We start from the raw sequence: 12,588 nt of genomic DNA, 5'->3' as shown, positions 1-12,588 counted from the left end.
CAGACGTTTACGTGAGATGACCAATCTGCGGGATGTCTCGTGGTCTGGCAAACACTGTTGTAGCTCTGCCACCTTTCAACGGCAGATGCTGAAGTGCGACACTGGCGGATTGAGACACATGCAATGCTCTCTAAACTTAAACTGACAGATTTTTGATGGGGATAAAAAAAAAAGTAAGTTACTTAGAGGTGATAATTTTTCAACGCTCTGATTGGCCAAAGTGGCCAAGCCTTTGATTCGCATCCACAGTTCGCACACAGCCTACAGTTCATAATTCTCACCACCACCAGGGAAGAAACCACAATTTCTCTAGGCTGCTATCCATAGGCTATTTATCTGGTTTGTCATTCTATAATTCTTTCATATAATTTTTGGAGTAATTACATATATTTGTTTGAATACATTTTACAGAAATAGTTTTAGCAGCTCCAATAAAGTGAGGGAGCGCCGCGGCAGCACTACAGGCGTTACCATTTCTCCCGACAGTGGAAGGACTGTTCTGGCACGCTGCATGAAACGGAGGCGTGCTTCGCCTGCACCGACAGTGGCAGAGGCTGACGATCTATTATCAAAGGTCTGAGGAGGCGCACAGCGTGGTTTCAGGGTTCTTGTTAACCGGGATCATTGGGGACATCCCAACTCAGACGTTACCTAGAATACGTTCTCACTGCCTCCGTTTGTGTCCTTAGAAAAAAAACAAAATAATGATAACATCGGGAAGATTGCACAAGTGGTAGCAAAGCAGCCAAATGTGGATAGTTGAAGACAGGGCAACGTTTTTTTGTCACCAGAGCGGTTTAGAACGCGTTGGTACGTTCCACTTTACCAGCATACAGAAAGAAGTATAGAGAGGGTTCCTGCAGATACAGCAAGAATGCCTTGAATTGCAAGCCGCAATCACAACCTTCATCCATTTTCCATTTTGTGGATGTGCAACAATAACACAGCCTCATAGTTGAAAAATATCTAATGTTTTAAGGTCAGAACATAGGCCTACTTTTTGCGTTTTATATTCTATAAAAAATCTGTGTTGCAGGTGTGACAGAATGCTGTGACTCATTTGTTGGTTTTCCAAGGTTAGTTTGGAGTCAGGCTACACATTCCACATCTTGATTTTTCTGATTTATATTATCATTTTAATTACAGAATACTAAAAATAACAATACATAAAACGTCTTTAAAAGAAACCATTGAATATTACAAAGGTTGTGAATTGCAAAGTTAGGATATAAAATCTTTGAACAATGGTACATAATTGAAAATAAAAATACATTTCATAAAATGCATATATTAACAGTTCTACCACATTAAAAAAAACAAGATGGGCACAAATTGCAGACAGATGAGATGAGTTAGGTAGGCTACTGCGATAGCGCAGTGAACTATTCCATAACATGGAAGAGAGACGTGTGATGCACGCCACACCAAAATCAGTTTTAAGTTCTCAAGTCGTGTCTATGGTCAAAAATCAGTTGCCATGAACACAGGAGAAGAAAAAAAAGAGATTCAAACTACTACAAAAGTGACTTGGTGACTGCTCCCATTATATTCACACTCATGTCTCTACAGAAACCCCTAAAACTGGCCTTGGGTCCTCAAAAAAACTGGCTCCATTGGTTGAGCTATACAATGCTTGCCAATGTTTGGAAGTTACTTCTTCTTGAACGTACATAGCGGTCAGAGCATCTTGGAACACAAACCCTGGGTGCACAACCAGGGCACACAACCATTCCTATACTGTACAATTGTGGTCAGTGGTCCGACTTACCGAAAAAGCTACCATTTGACCATAAATCTGCTATCATGGTGTCGACCAAAATGGGATTGGAATCCACAATGTGGAAGTGGATAAGGGGGAGCGCTTTTCACAGGGCTTTAACCTTTATGACCATTGAAAAAAACACATGCATAACCAACATTGTGCTATCAGTCTCCAATTCTCTTTTTCTGCTTCTTCTTTCTACAAGTCATTTGGGATGCAGTTAAGGACTTGCAAGTCCAGCTGACACCAAAGGCTTTTTCAGGGACAGCAACCTTATATAATGTACAGATTGTGATGCATTGTGTAAGCATTTTTCTCATGTCTGTCCATACATTATATTTCTATCGGCAACATTGTAAAACATTGCACCCAATTCTAAAAGCCCCAAACTCCACTTCCACGACAAAACTGGCCCAAGTCATGTCCGGACAGAGGTATTTCATTGGTCTCTGCCAAAAATGGGAGATAGGTACACATTATTGGCATGGCAAACACAGAGGGGGAAGAAGCCATGAGTTCATTATGATCTTTTGTTCTGCCAATAAAGTGTCCAATATGACTTAGGAGTGCCGAGTGATGCAGTTGTTCCTTCTCCTGAGCAGTAGTGGTTACAGTGGCCCATGAAGACAAGATGAAGAGAGGAAGAAAGAGAGATAAACCGAGATGAGTCAAAAGGACCTGAGAGAGCCGCCTGGACACGGAGGGGTGGAGGTGAAGCGACGATGGGACAAGAGCCGAGCCGCTCAGTGGGTTGATTTCCACCTGGGATCCAACGCCATTTTGCAGTGGCTGGTTTAGCTTAACTAGTTGCCGTTTTCAGACCGAGTCCCCCTGAGTTTAAGCGCACATCAGAATAATCAGGTTGTCAGTTGTCATTTTGTAGTCGTTTAGAAATCCAGAGAAAAGCGGGAAATAGAAATCAAACACACAATTATCACAAATGTACTATTAGCTTTGGAGAGAGAGAATGCTTGTCGGGTTTAGCGACAAGTGGTCTGTGATTACAGGGTCTCAGTCTTAGGATGCTAATGTGGGTAGGAGGAGAATTTGAGTCCCGGAAGAGGTGTCACACTGTTTGCTACTACAGTGGGCTCCATCTAGCCCCCCATCCCCAAGTCCTGTTCATTGTTCTCTAATGGGAGGAGTCCCAGAGATTAGAGTGCTTGTTTCACATGATGTGTATGTGCAAACACTTGGGTATGTGCATCTGTACGTGTGTGTGTGTTGGTGAGCATGCATTTATGTATGATACATGTCAGTATTCACATGAGTGTGCATGTATGATAGTGTGTGTATGTTTGAGAGAGAGAACATGAATGATTGTATGTATGTGAGTATATGCATGTATGTTTGAGTGGTATCAGTGCTGCTGGTGATAGTTGTTTTGTGCGTGCGGAGCTGGCTGGCTGGGTCTAGATCAAGGCAGCCGTGTCCATAAGGGCCATGTTGGGATCCTGGCTGGCAAAGAAGCGTACGTCTCGGTCCTTGTCCGCCTGCAGGGCCATCACAGTCTCCTCCAGCTCGTCTGAGTAGGCACTGCCTGGCTCTTTAAAGTACGCTGCAGAGAGAGCCAAGTAAAGTCAACATTTATTTAAAGTATATTTTACATGCGTCACAACCCTAGAAATAGAATGAATAGAACGTGTGCCCCCATTCAATTCAAATCAATGAGGCCATAATAAGTGGACCGGTGGGGAGTAATATTTCTATGGTCACAACACACTTTACATAATTAAAAAGGAATATAAGAACGTAGGAAAATTGGGAAATATGAAAAAAAGAAAAAAGGGGAACAATGAGGGAAAACATTACCAACAAAATGAAGGGAGCAAATAGTCCACAGAAGAGAGAGAGGGAAAACAATATTCTAAGTTGTATGCTCGTTTGGATAATGGAAAATACTGCATCACACATTTTGGGAGGAGCCAAAACACCACTATGCCACGAGAGATACATTTGTTGCACTGGGAAAGACAACGTACTACAACTATAGTACACCAACTGTCATCAGTGTCCAATTTAGCCATCTTTAGCTTATACCCAGGAGTTTGTCAAGCAATAGCTTGAACGTGTGCCATTGGTTTTTATATAGCCAATGCTTAAAAATGTACAAGACATATTCCCTCTCGGCGGCAAATAAATATGTATTTTATTCTTGGGTGCATAGAGGGCCCAGTCTGCTTTGGGGTGAAGTTTTACCTAGGTACAGATCTAGGATTAGCTCTCCATCCCCCAGTCCTAACTGAACCATTAGTTGGGAAAATGCTTAACTGACCACATATCAGCATCTAGGGGCAACGTCATCCTACACCACCCAGTCTTTACCTTTCTCCATTACACTCTGACGCAGTGCTTTGGCCACCAGCACACGGACGTTGGCGACTGGGTCCGACGATAGGCTGAGTAGACTGGGGAGGAGGTGCTGGGCAAACTGGTCCATTGGCATACAGTCCTCTTCCACTATGGCCTGGGGAACACAGCGGAGAATGAGTTAATACAAACCAACTTAAATAGCAAGACAAGACAGATGACACGTGGAGAGCAGGGTCGTATTCATTAGGGAATGCTAAATCATTTGTTTGACTATTTTCCAATGGAAAACAATATTAAGATTTTCTTATTGGACTACTCTAGGTCAGGGCTCTCCAACCCTGTTTCTGGAAAGCTACAATCCTGTAGGTTCACACTCCAACCCTGATCTACCACATCTGATTATAATAATTAACTGGTTGAAACGCTGAACCAGGTTAGTTACAACTGGGGTTGGAACGAAAACCTACAGGACGGTAGCTCTCCAGGAACAGGGTTGGACACCCCTGCTCTAGGTAGTCCCTCCCTGTTGCAGTCAGTTTATTTCCATTTGGTGCCTAATGAACATGACCCAGCAGTCAACAATGGCCATACAATCGTCACACCTGCATTCTTTCAGAATAGTGCTATGGCAAGCACTGCTGACGCAATTTCACACAAAAAAAAAAAAAATCAACGCAGCAGCTATTGGAAATGGTGTTTGTACAGATTTTCATATATTGACATTTCGTGAACAAAACATTGTCCTTACCTGGCAGATAAAGGCAAAGGCCTGGCGGCCCACCCACTTGGGACAGTGGCAGAAGCGGACGATGAGCTCGTTGATGAAGTTCAGGCCCAGGTCATGGGCTCCACATGCATACATCTTCTGTAAGATCTCCACCACCTAGGATGGACGAGACAAGGATGAGACAGAGGCTGCGTCCCAAATGGCACCTTATTCCCTATACAGTACACTACTTTTGACCAGAGCCTAATGGGCCCTGGTCAAAAGTACTGCACTATAGACGGGTTGGTTGTTTAGCAACAAAACCGACGCATGTGCAACTATGGGGCAAAACAGACAGGGTTGGCTTAGATTGTTGACAATATGTAAACTATATTTTCTCTATTGAAAACATAAATACATTTGCACAATGAGCACTTGTCTCTCAAATACATCATTAGTTATTTGTTAACTGGCCAGCGAATTTTGGCCATTTTAGCATAGGTATGACATCAGTCAAAATACCTCAAAACAATGCATGGTATCAAGAACAAGATACAACTAACTGAAACGAGCCACCTACAATTCCCCACATGGCAGCTTCTTCTCATTGTCGCTAGTTATCTGGCCATCCAGAATCACAACAACACATGTCCGCTATCCCGTCTCTAGGGAATACTCGGGTGCCATTTGGGACACAAGCAACGTTTTGGTGCTTTCCATTCTAAAAAGGCAGGCAGGGCCACTGCATTAAGATGGGATAATAATTGTCTACTTCCACAGAAGTTTGCAACATCAGAAATACCCCAATTGACACAATACAGACATACTCACACCTTATATCATTCAGCACAATTACTACTTTAAGTTGTTCAATAAATAAAAGAAGAAGATAATTCAACACAGTTACAGTTCCAATAACACAAGTACAAAACGGCATGCCTACCAGCTTGTAAGAGATCCACCGAACTTCCGACACTTTGTCTGAGCAGAGGGTCAGTGCTATTTGTCTGAGGTAGTCATACACATCGTAGTGGCTGTACAACTCTATGATCAGGATAAGCTGCCTGTGGACACATGGGAGAAATTCTGTTCAACACACGCGGGCTCTAACGTATAGGGGTCATCCTAAAAAAAAAACTGTTTTTCTGAGGTCTTCACCCCACAAAAGAGGCCCAACAATATTGCTATATGATTTGGGAGCACTAAGTTAGATGGCGCATCTGCCATCTTTTCCATTGACTGCTTTTGTGACAGCATGTTTGTGCTATCATACATAGTCCTTGTCACTAATTCATTTTCATGTTTGGCTTGACAATGTGCAATGGAGTGGGAAACAGTACTATCAGTTATGGGACCAGGCAGGCACCATGGAGGGCTTTCTCCATCTTAAAAGTAGTCAGTTTCCTTATTTTTTTTATGTTAGTGATTTACTGCCATATGCCGTGCTGCTAAGGAGTATAATTAATTGGCTGCGTACACAGATTTGCAGATGTTGTCACGGGTGCAGTGAACTGCTTAGGTTTCTAACTCCAACAGTGCAAGTAATACAATATCAATACACACACAATCCCCAAAAATATATAATAGAAATCAGAGAGAGCAATGTCAGAGCCCGGAATATAAATAAATGGTGTGTATGGACAGTATATGAATAGAAAAGGTGTGTACAGCAGTAGTTACAGTTTAAGTCGGCAGTTTACATACACCTTAGCAAAATACATTTAAACTCAGTTTTTCACAATTCCTGACATTTAATCCTAGTAACAATTCCCTGTCTTAGGTCAGTTAGGATCACCACTTTATTTTAAGAATGTGAAACGTCAGAATAATAGTAGAGAGAATGATTTATTTCAGCTTTTATTTCTCTGGGGATGATTAGGTGTCCATGATGGTATGAAGGCCAGATTGGGAATTTAGCCAGAACACCGGGGTTAACACCCCTACTCTTACGATAAGTGCCATGGGATCTTTAGTGAGCACAGAGAGTCAGGACACTAGTTTAAGACGGCACCCTACACAGGGCAATGTCTCTAATCACTGCCCTGGGATCTTTTTGTAGACCAAAGGAAAGGGTGCCTCCTACTGGCATTCCAACACCACTTCTAGCAGAATCTGGTCTCCCATCCAGGGATGGAACAGGACCAACCCTGCTTAGCTTCAGAAGCAAGCCAGCAGTGGAATGCAGGGTGGTATTGCTGCTGCATTTACAGTGCATTTGGAAAGTATTCAAGATCCCTTGACTTTTTTTTTTTTTTTTTTTACAGGCTTACTCTAAAATTGATTAAAAAAATGTTTTGAACTACACTACACACAATACCCCATAATAACACAGCAAAAACAGGTTGAGAAATTTGCGCAAATTTATAATTTTTTAAAATCACATTTACATAAGTATTCAGACCCTTTACTTAGTACTTCGTTGAAGCACCTTTGGCAGAGATTACAGCCTAGAGTCTTCTTGGTTATGACACTACAAGCTTGGCACACCTGTATTTGGGGAGTTTCTCCTATTTTTCTATGCAAATCCTCTCAAGCTCTGTCAGGTTGGATGGGGAGCGTACCTGCACAGCTATTTTCAGGTCTCTCCAGAGATGTTAGATTGGATTCAAGTCCGGGCTCTGGCTGGGCCACTCAAGGACATTCAGAGACTTGTCCCGGAGCTACTCCTGCTTTGTCCTGGGTGTGTGCTTAGGGTCGTTGTCCTGTTGGTGGCCTGATTGGTGGAGTGCTGCAGAGATGGTTGTCCTTCTGGAAGGTTCTCCCATCTCCACAGAGGAACTCTGGAGCTCTGCCAGGGTGACCATTGGGTTCTTGGTCAACTCCCTGACCAAAGCCCTTCTCCTCCGAATGCTCAGTTTGGCTGGGCGGCCAGCTCTAGGAAGAGTCTTGGTGGATCCAAACTTCTTCCATTTAAGAATGATGGGAGGCCACTGTGTTCTTGGGGACCTTCAATGCTGCAGACATTTTTTGGTACTCTTCACCAGATATATGTGCCTCGACACAATCCTGTCTTGGCGGTCTGCGGACAATTCCTTCGACCCCATGGCTTGGTTTTTGCTCTGACATACACTGTCAACTGTGGGACCTTATATAGACAGGTGTGTGCCTTTCCAAATAATGTCCAATGAATTGAATTTACCACAGGTGGACTCCAATCAAGTTGTAGAAACATCAAGGATGATCAATGTAAACATGATGCACCTGAGCTCCATTTTGAGTCTCATAGCAAAAGGTCTGAATACTGCGTCGTCCTTATGGAGTATTGTGTGTAGATTGACGAGGTGGGGGAAAATTATTGAATCCATTTCAGAATAAGGCTGTAACATAACAAAATGTGGAAAAAGTGAAGGAGTCTGAATACTTTCCGAATGCACTGTATAGTGTAGATGCAGAGGGTTAACACCTTTAGTTGGCTCTCCCTATTTTGATTTCTCGATAAACATTCCTTTATCTGATTTCCCTGATTTTCGTTTTGCTCCACCTTTTTGGTTTGCTTCCTGTCTACGATTGGTGTGGGTTTTTCTTTTGATTGCCACTTCTTGGGCAAATTCAGTGGGTGCTCATGGTGGGTGTCTTTCAGGTTCCAGGAGTTGTTGCTAGTTAAGTAGACACCCCCATGACTGTCTTTCAGAACCCCTCCTAAAACACCACCTGTTTTGTTTTGGTTGTTGTCAGTGACTCAGTTCCCCCTTCTGTTTGAGCAACATTTTTTTTCTTGTTAGGGCAAGTAACACCCTCCACTGCGGCCCCGTCGATGTGGATGGAGGCGTGCTCTCTCTGCTGTCTCCTGTTGTCCACTGTCAGCTTTTGTTGACATTGAGAGGTGAGGTTATTTACCTGGTACCACTCAGCTAGGGCACTAACCTCTTGTAGGCTCTTGTCGTTGTTGGTGATCAGGCCTAACACTTGTGTTATCAGCAAGATTTGGAGTCGTGCTTAGCCACACAGTCATGAGTGTACAGGGGTTACCGAACAGGGCTTAGCACACATCCCTGGGGGGGGCTCTTGTGTGGAGGATCAGCGTGGGACAGAGATGTTGTTGCCTACCCTCACCGCCTATGGGAGACCCGTCACGAAGTCTAGGACCCAGTTGCACAGGGAGGAGTTTAGTCCCAGGGCCCTGAGCTTAGTGACGTTGAAAAGCCTATCTGTAGTCGATGAACAGCATTCTCACATAGGTATTTCTCTTAAATCAGGTGGGATAGGGCATTGTGCTGTGCAGTGGCTATTGCGTCATCCATGGATCTGTTGGGGCAGTATGCAAATTGTAATGGGTCGAGGATGTCAGGTAAGGTGAAGATGATATGGTCCTTGATTAGCCTCTCAAAGCACTTCATGATGACAGAATTGAGTACTACGGGGCAATAGTCATTTAGTTCAGTTACCTTTGCTTGCTTGGGTACCAGAACAATGGTGGACATCTTGAAGCCAGTGGGGATGACAGACCGGAATAGGGAGAGGTTGAATATGTCCGTACACACTCCTGCCAGCTGGTCTGCGCATGCTCTGAGGACGCGGCTGGATGGAACTCTGTGATCCCTCCCTAAGCCATTGAAAGGCCCATGCAAGTTGACTACTAAAATGGTGCATGCCATCAGAGACTTGTGGCAAGTGGGCCCTCTAGGGAGAAATATGGAGGACTCAATCCTAAATGAATGACAAAGATTGGCCCTGATCTAAATTAACGGGAGACTTACTCGGCAAGCTCGTATCTAAACCTCCAGTTGCGGCTGTTGTCTGTCACCATGAACTCCTGCAGCTGGTACAGGTACTCTCTCCTCTTCTCAGCATGGAGTAACTGCCACAGACAAGACAGAAGATACAGACAGCTGAAATACCACAGATCCAAGTTATCATGTCTCACCAAAGTGAGCCGTATTCATTGTTACAAAACCCCTGGACAACACATTCTCTTTTATTAGTGACAAAAGGCACATGTTTCAAAAGAAATGGAGGCAACACGTTTAAGAGTGAAAAGACACAAATACAAATGTCTCTCCACCTCTAGACCAACCATATTGTTATTGTGAAAGACAATCTGTTCTGTGACAACCATATAAACTCAGTACACAGGTCAAGTCAGGCAGCATTCTACAAATGCCTCACATAAAAAGGTGACTATCATGCAGTGCATCAGATAGCCATCTAAATCTACGCTGAACAAAAATATTAAAAACGCAACATGTAAATTGTAGGTCCCATGTTTCATGAGCTGAAATAAAATCTCTGAAATGTTCCATATGCACAAAAAGCTTATTTCTCTCAAATTACATGAACAAATTTGTTTGCATCCCTGTTAGTGAGCATTTCTCCTTTGCCAAGATAATCCATCCACTTGACAGGTGTGGTATATCAAGAAGCTGATTAAACAGCATGATCATTACACAGGTGCACCTTCTGCTGGGTAAAATACCACTTTAAAATGTGCAGTTTTGTCACACAACACAATGCCACAGATGTATCAAGTTTTGAGGGAGCGTGAAATTGGCATGCTGGCCACAGGAATGTCAACCAGAACTGTTGCCAGAGAATTGAATGTTAATTTCTCTACCTCTAACATCGTTTTAGAGAATTTGGCAGTACGGCCAACTGGCGTGATGTGGGTCGAGCGGTTTGCCGATGTCAACGTTGTGACCAGAGTGCCCCATGGTGGCGGTGGGGTTATGGTATGGGCAGGCATAAGCTACGGACAAAATAGCATTTTATCGATGGCGATTTAAAATGCACAGAAATACAATGACGAGATCCTGCGGCCCATTGCCGTGCCATTCATCTGCCGCCATTGCCTCATGTTTCAGGATGATAATGCACAGCCCCATGTCGCAAAGATCTGTACACAATTAATGGAAGATGAAAATGTCCCAGTTCTTACATGGCTTGCATACTTACCAGACATGTCACTCATTGAACATGTTTGGGATGCTCTGGATCAATGTGTATGACAGCGTGTTCCAGTTCCAGCCAACATCCAGCAACTTCGCACAACCATTGAAGAGGAATAGGACAACATTACACAGGCCTGATCAACTCTATGTGAAGGAGATGTGTCGCGCTGCATGTGGCAAATGTGGTCACACCCCTACTTTTTTTAATGGTATCTGTGACTAACAGCTGCATATCTGTATTTCCAGTCATGTGAAATCCATAGTTTAGGGTAAAATGAATGTATTTCAATTGACTGATTTCCTTATATGCCAGTAGAATACCACCCTGCATCCCACTGCTGGCTTTCTTCTGAAGCTAAGCAGGGTTGGTCCTGGTCAGTCCCTAGATGGGAGACCAGATGCTGCTGGAAGTGGTGTTGGAGGGACAGTAGGAGGCACCATTTCCTCTGGTCTAAAAAATATCCCATTGCCCTGTGTAGGGTGCCGTCTTTCAGATGGGACGTTAAACGGGTGTCTTGACTCTCTGTGGTCACTAAAGATCCCATGGTACTTATCGTAAGAGTAGGGATGTTAACCCTAGTGTCCTGGCTGAATTCCCAATCTGGTACTCATATGGTCACCTAATCATCCCCAGCTTACAATTGGCTAATTTATCACTATTCCCCAGGTTGTTGCTGTAAATGATAATGTGTTCTGTCAATTTACCTGGATTAAAAAAAAACTGCAATACAATTATATGAGCTGGACACTCAGTAAAATGTTTGAAATTGTTGTGTTAATTTTTGGTTCAGTATAAATCCAATCTAGATTAACCATGTGGCAGCTAAAAGTTCCAGTCTGTTTGTGCTATAATTCCAACTCATTGTCAATGTTTGGCTTGACAATGAGGAATGGCGTTGGCAAGAGCACAAACAGATCTTGGACCAGGCTAGTAAAACAGCACAGCAAGTGGACCAACATGTAGATAGATGATTTAGAGTCGCTTCACAGTTTCCTTGTTACATGTATGGTGGTCTCACCTTAAGGAAGTCATAGAGGTGTTTGAGCACGCCGATGCGCACCTCGTCCAGGTCCTTGAGGAAGCCGTTGAAGATGGGCACCAGGTCGGCCGCCGTAAGCTGGTCTCCCAGGATCACCGCCAGCTCGTGGATGGAGAACGCCAGCGTACGGCGCACCTTCCACTGTAGTGGTAATGAATATAAAGACAGAAGATTAGCTTGGCCCGACACCAAAATAAGACTTTTCCACATGTCAGTGAGTTAAAACACAAAGGAAATGGCTGATATGACTCGGTCAACGACTACACAGGCTAACACAGCCACTCCATACCTCAGCCAAGCTGCAATACCACTCATTGAATAATGAATCTAACAATCCACTATTCTTCACAAAAGTAACTGAAGTTAAGCCTTAACCTCTTTAGTTTGCGGCAGAGACAGCAGATTCCTCCACTATTCACCTGACACTCTACTACAGTACAAACAGAACAGACCCTCTTCTCCTAACCCACATCCAGGCCAGACTTTGTAAGGCCATATATCCACCCCCACACACTGCCTCGGTGGAAGAGCCCTTTGAGTCCTCCTCTGTGAAGTCTGTGTGACCAAGATCATGAGATGAGGAAAGTGTTTAGGGCTAAATTAAGCGGATGTAATAATGGTTCTGCTATGGTGTGTCTCTCTGCCTAGGTAGGAGTAACGGCTCTCTGAGACTCAAACACTGTGATCACGCCAGGTTTCTTAGCATTTGAATCATCCAGCATTTAGGAAGGTTTCATGTTTCTCATTATAGTTTGTTGGGAGGTTTGAACTTTTAAGTGAAAATGACAAGCTGTATTGATTTTGGTTGCAAACTAATAACTCCATATTACATAATGAGCGCTGTTACCAAGCAGTCACTGTACTTGTCATTTGCATAGCAAC

The 12,588-nt window shown here is 43.5% G+C and overlaps 1 protein-coding gene across 2 annotated transcripts in view; it reads right to left on the bottom strand.

The window, feature by feature from the left end:
* Positions 1-1,119: 1,119 nt before the first annotated feature.
* Positions 1,120-12,588, bottom strand: part of LOC120064472 (serine/threonine-protein phosphatase 4 regulatory subunit 1-like) — a 49,648-nt gene continuing 38,179 nt past the window's right edge. For both annotated transcript variants that reach the window (XM_039015081.1, XM_039015071.1), the window contains exons 15-20: positions 11,686-11,847; positions 9,479-9,579; positions 5,725-5,845; positions 4,824-4,958; positions 4,088-4,229; positions 1,120-3,320 (exon numbers count right to left, since the gene is read on the bottom strand). In XM_039015081.1, coding sequence (XP_038871009.1) covers positions 3,175-3,320; positions 4,088-4,229; positions 4,824-4,958; positions 5,725-5,845; positions 9,479-9,579; positions 11,686-11,847 — 807 coding nt within the window. In that variant the 3' untranslated portion in view covers positions 1,120-3,174. The remainder of the gene's footprint in view (positions 3,321-4,087; positions 4,230-4,823; positions 4,959-5,724; positions 5,846-9,478; positions 9,580-11,685; positions 11,848-12,588) is intronic.

Source organism: Salvelinus namaycush, chromosome 2 (assembly GCF_016432855.1).
Source record: "Salvelinus namaycush isolate Seneca chromosome 2, SaNama_1.0, whole genome shotgun sequence".
NCBI classification, from domain to species: domain Eukaryota; kingdom Metazoa; phylum Chordata; class Actinopteri; order Salmoniformes; family Salmonidae; genus Salvelinus; species Salvelinus namaycush.
Note: the sequence above shows the minus strand (reverse complement) of the source record. Positions and strands in the feature narration are given on the sequence as shown.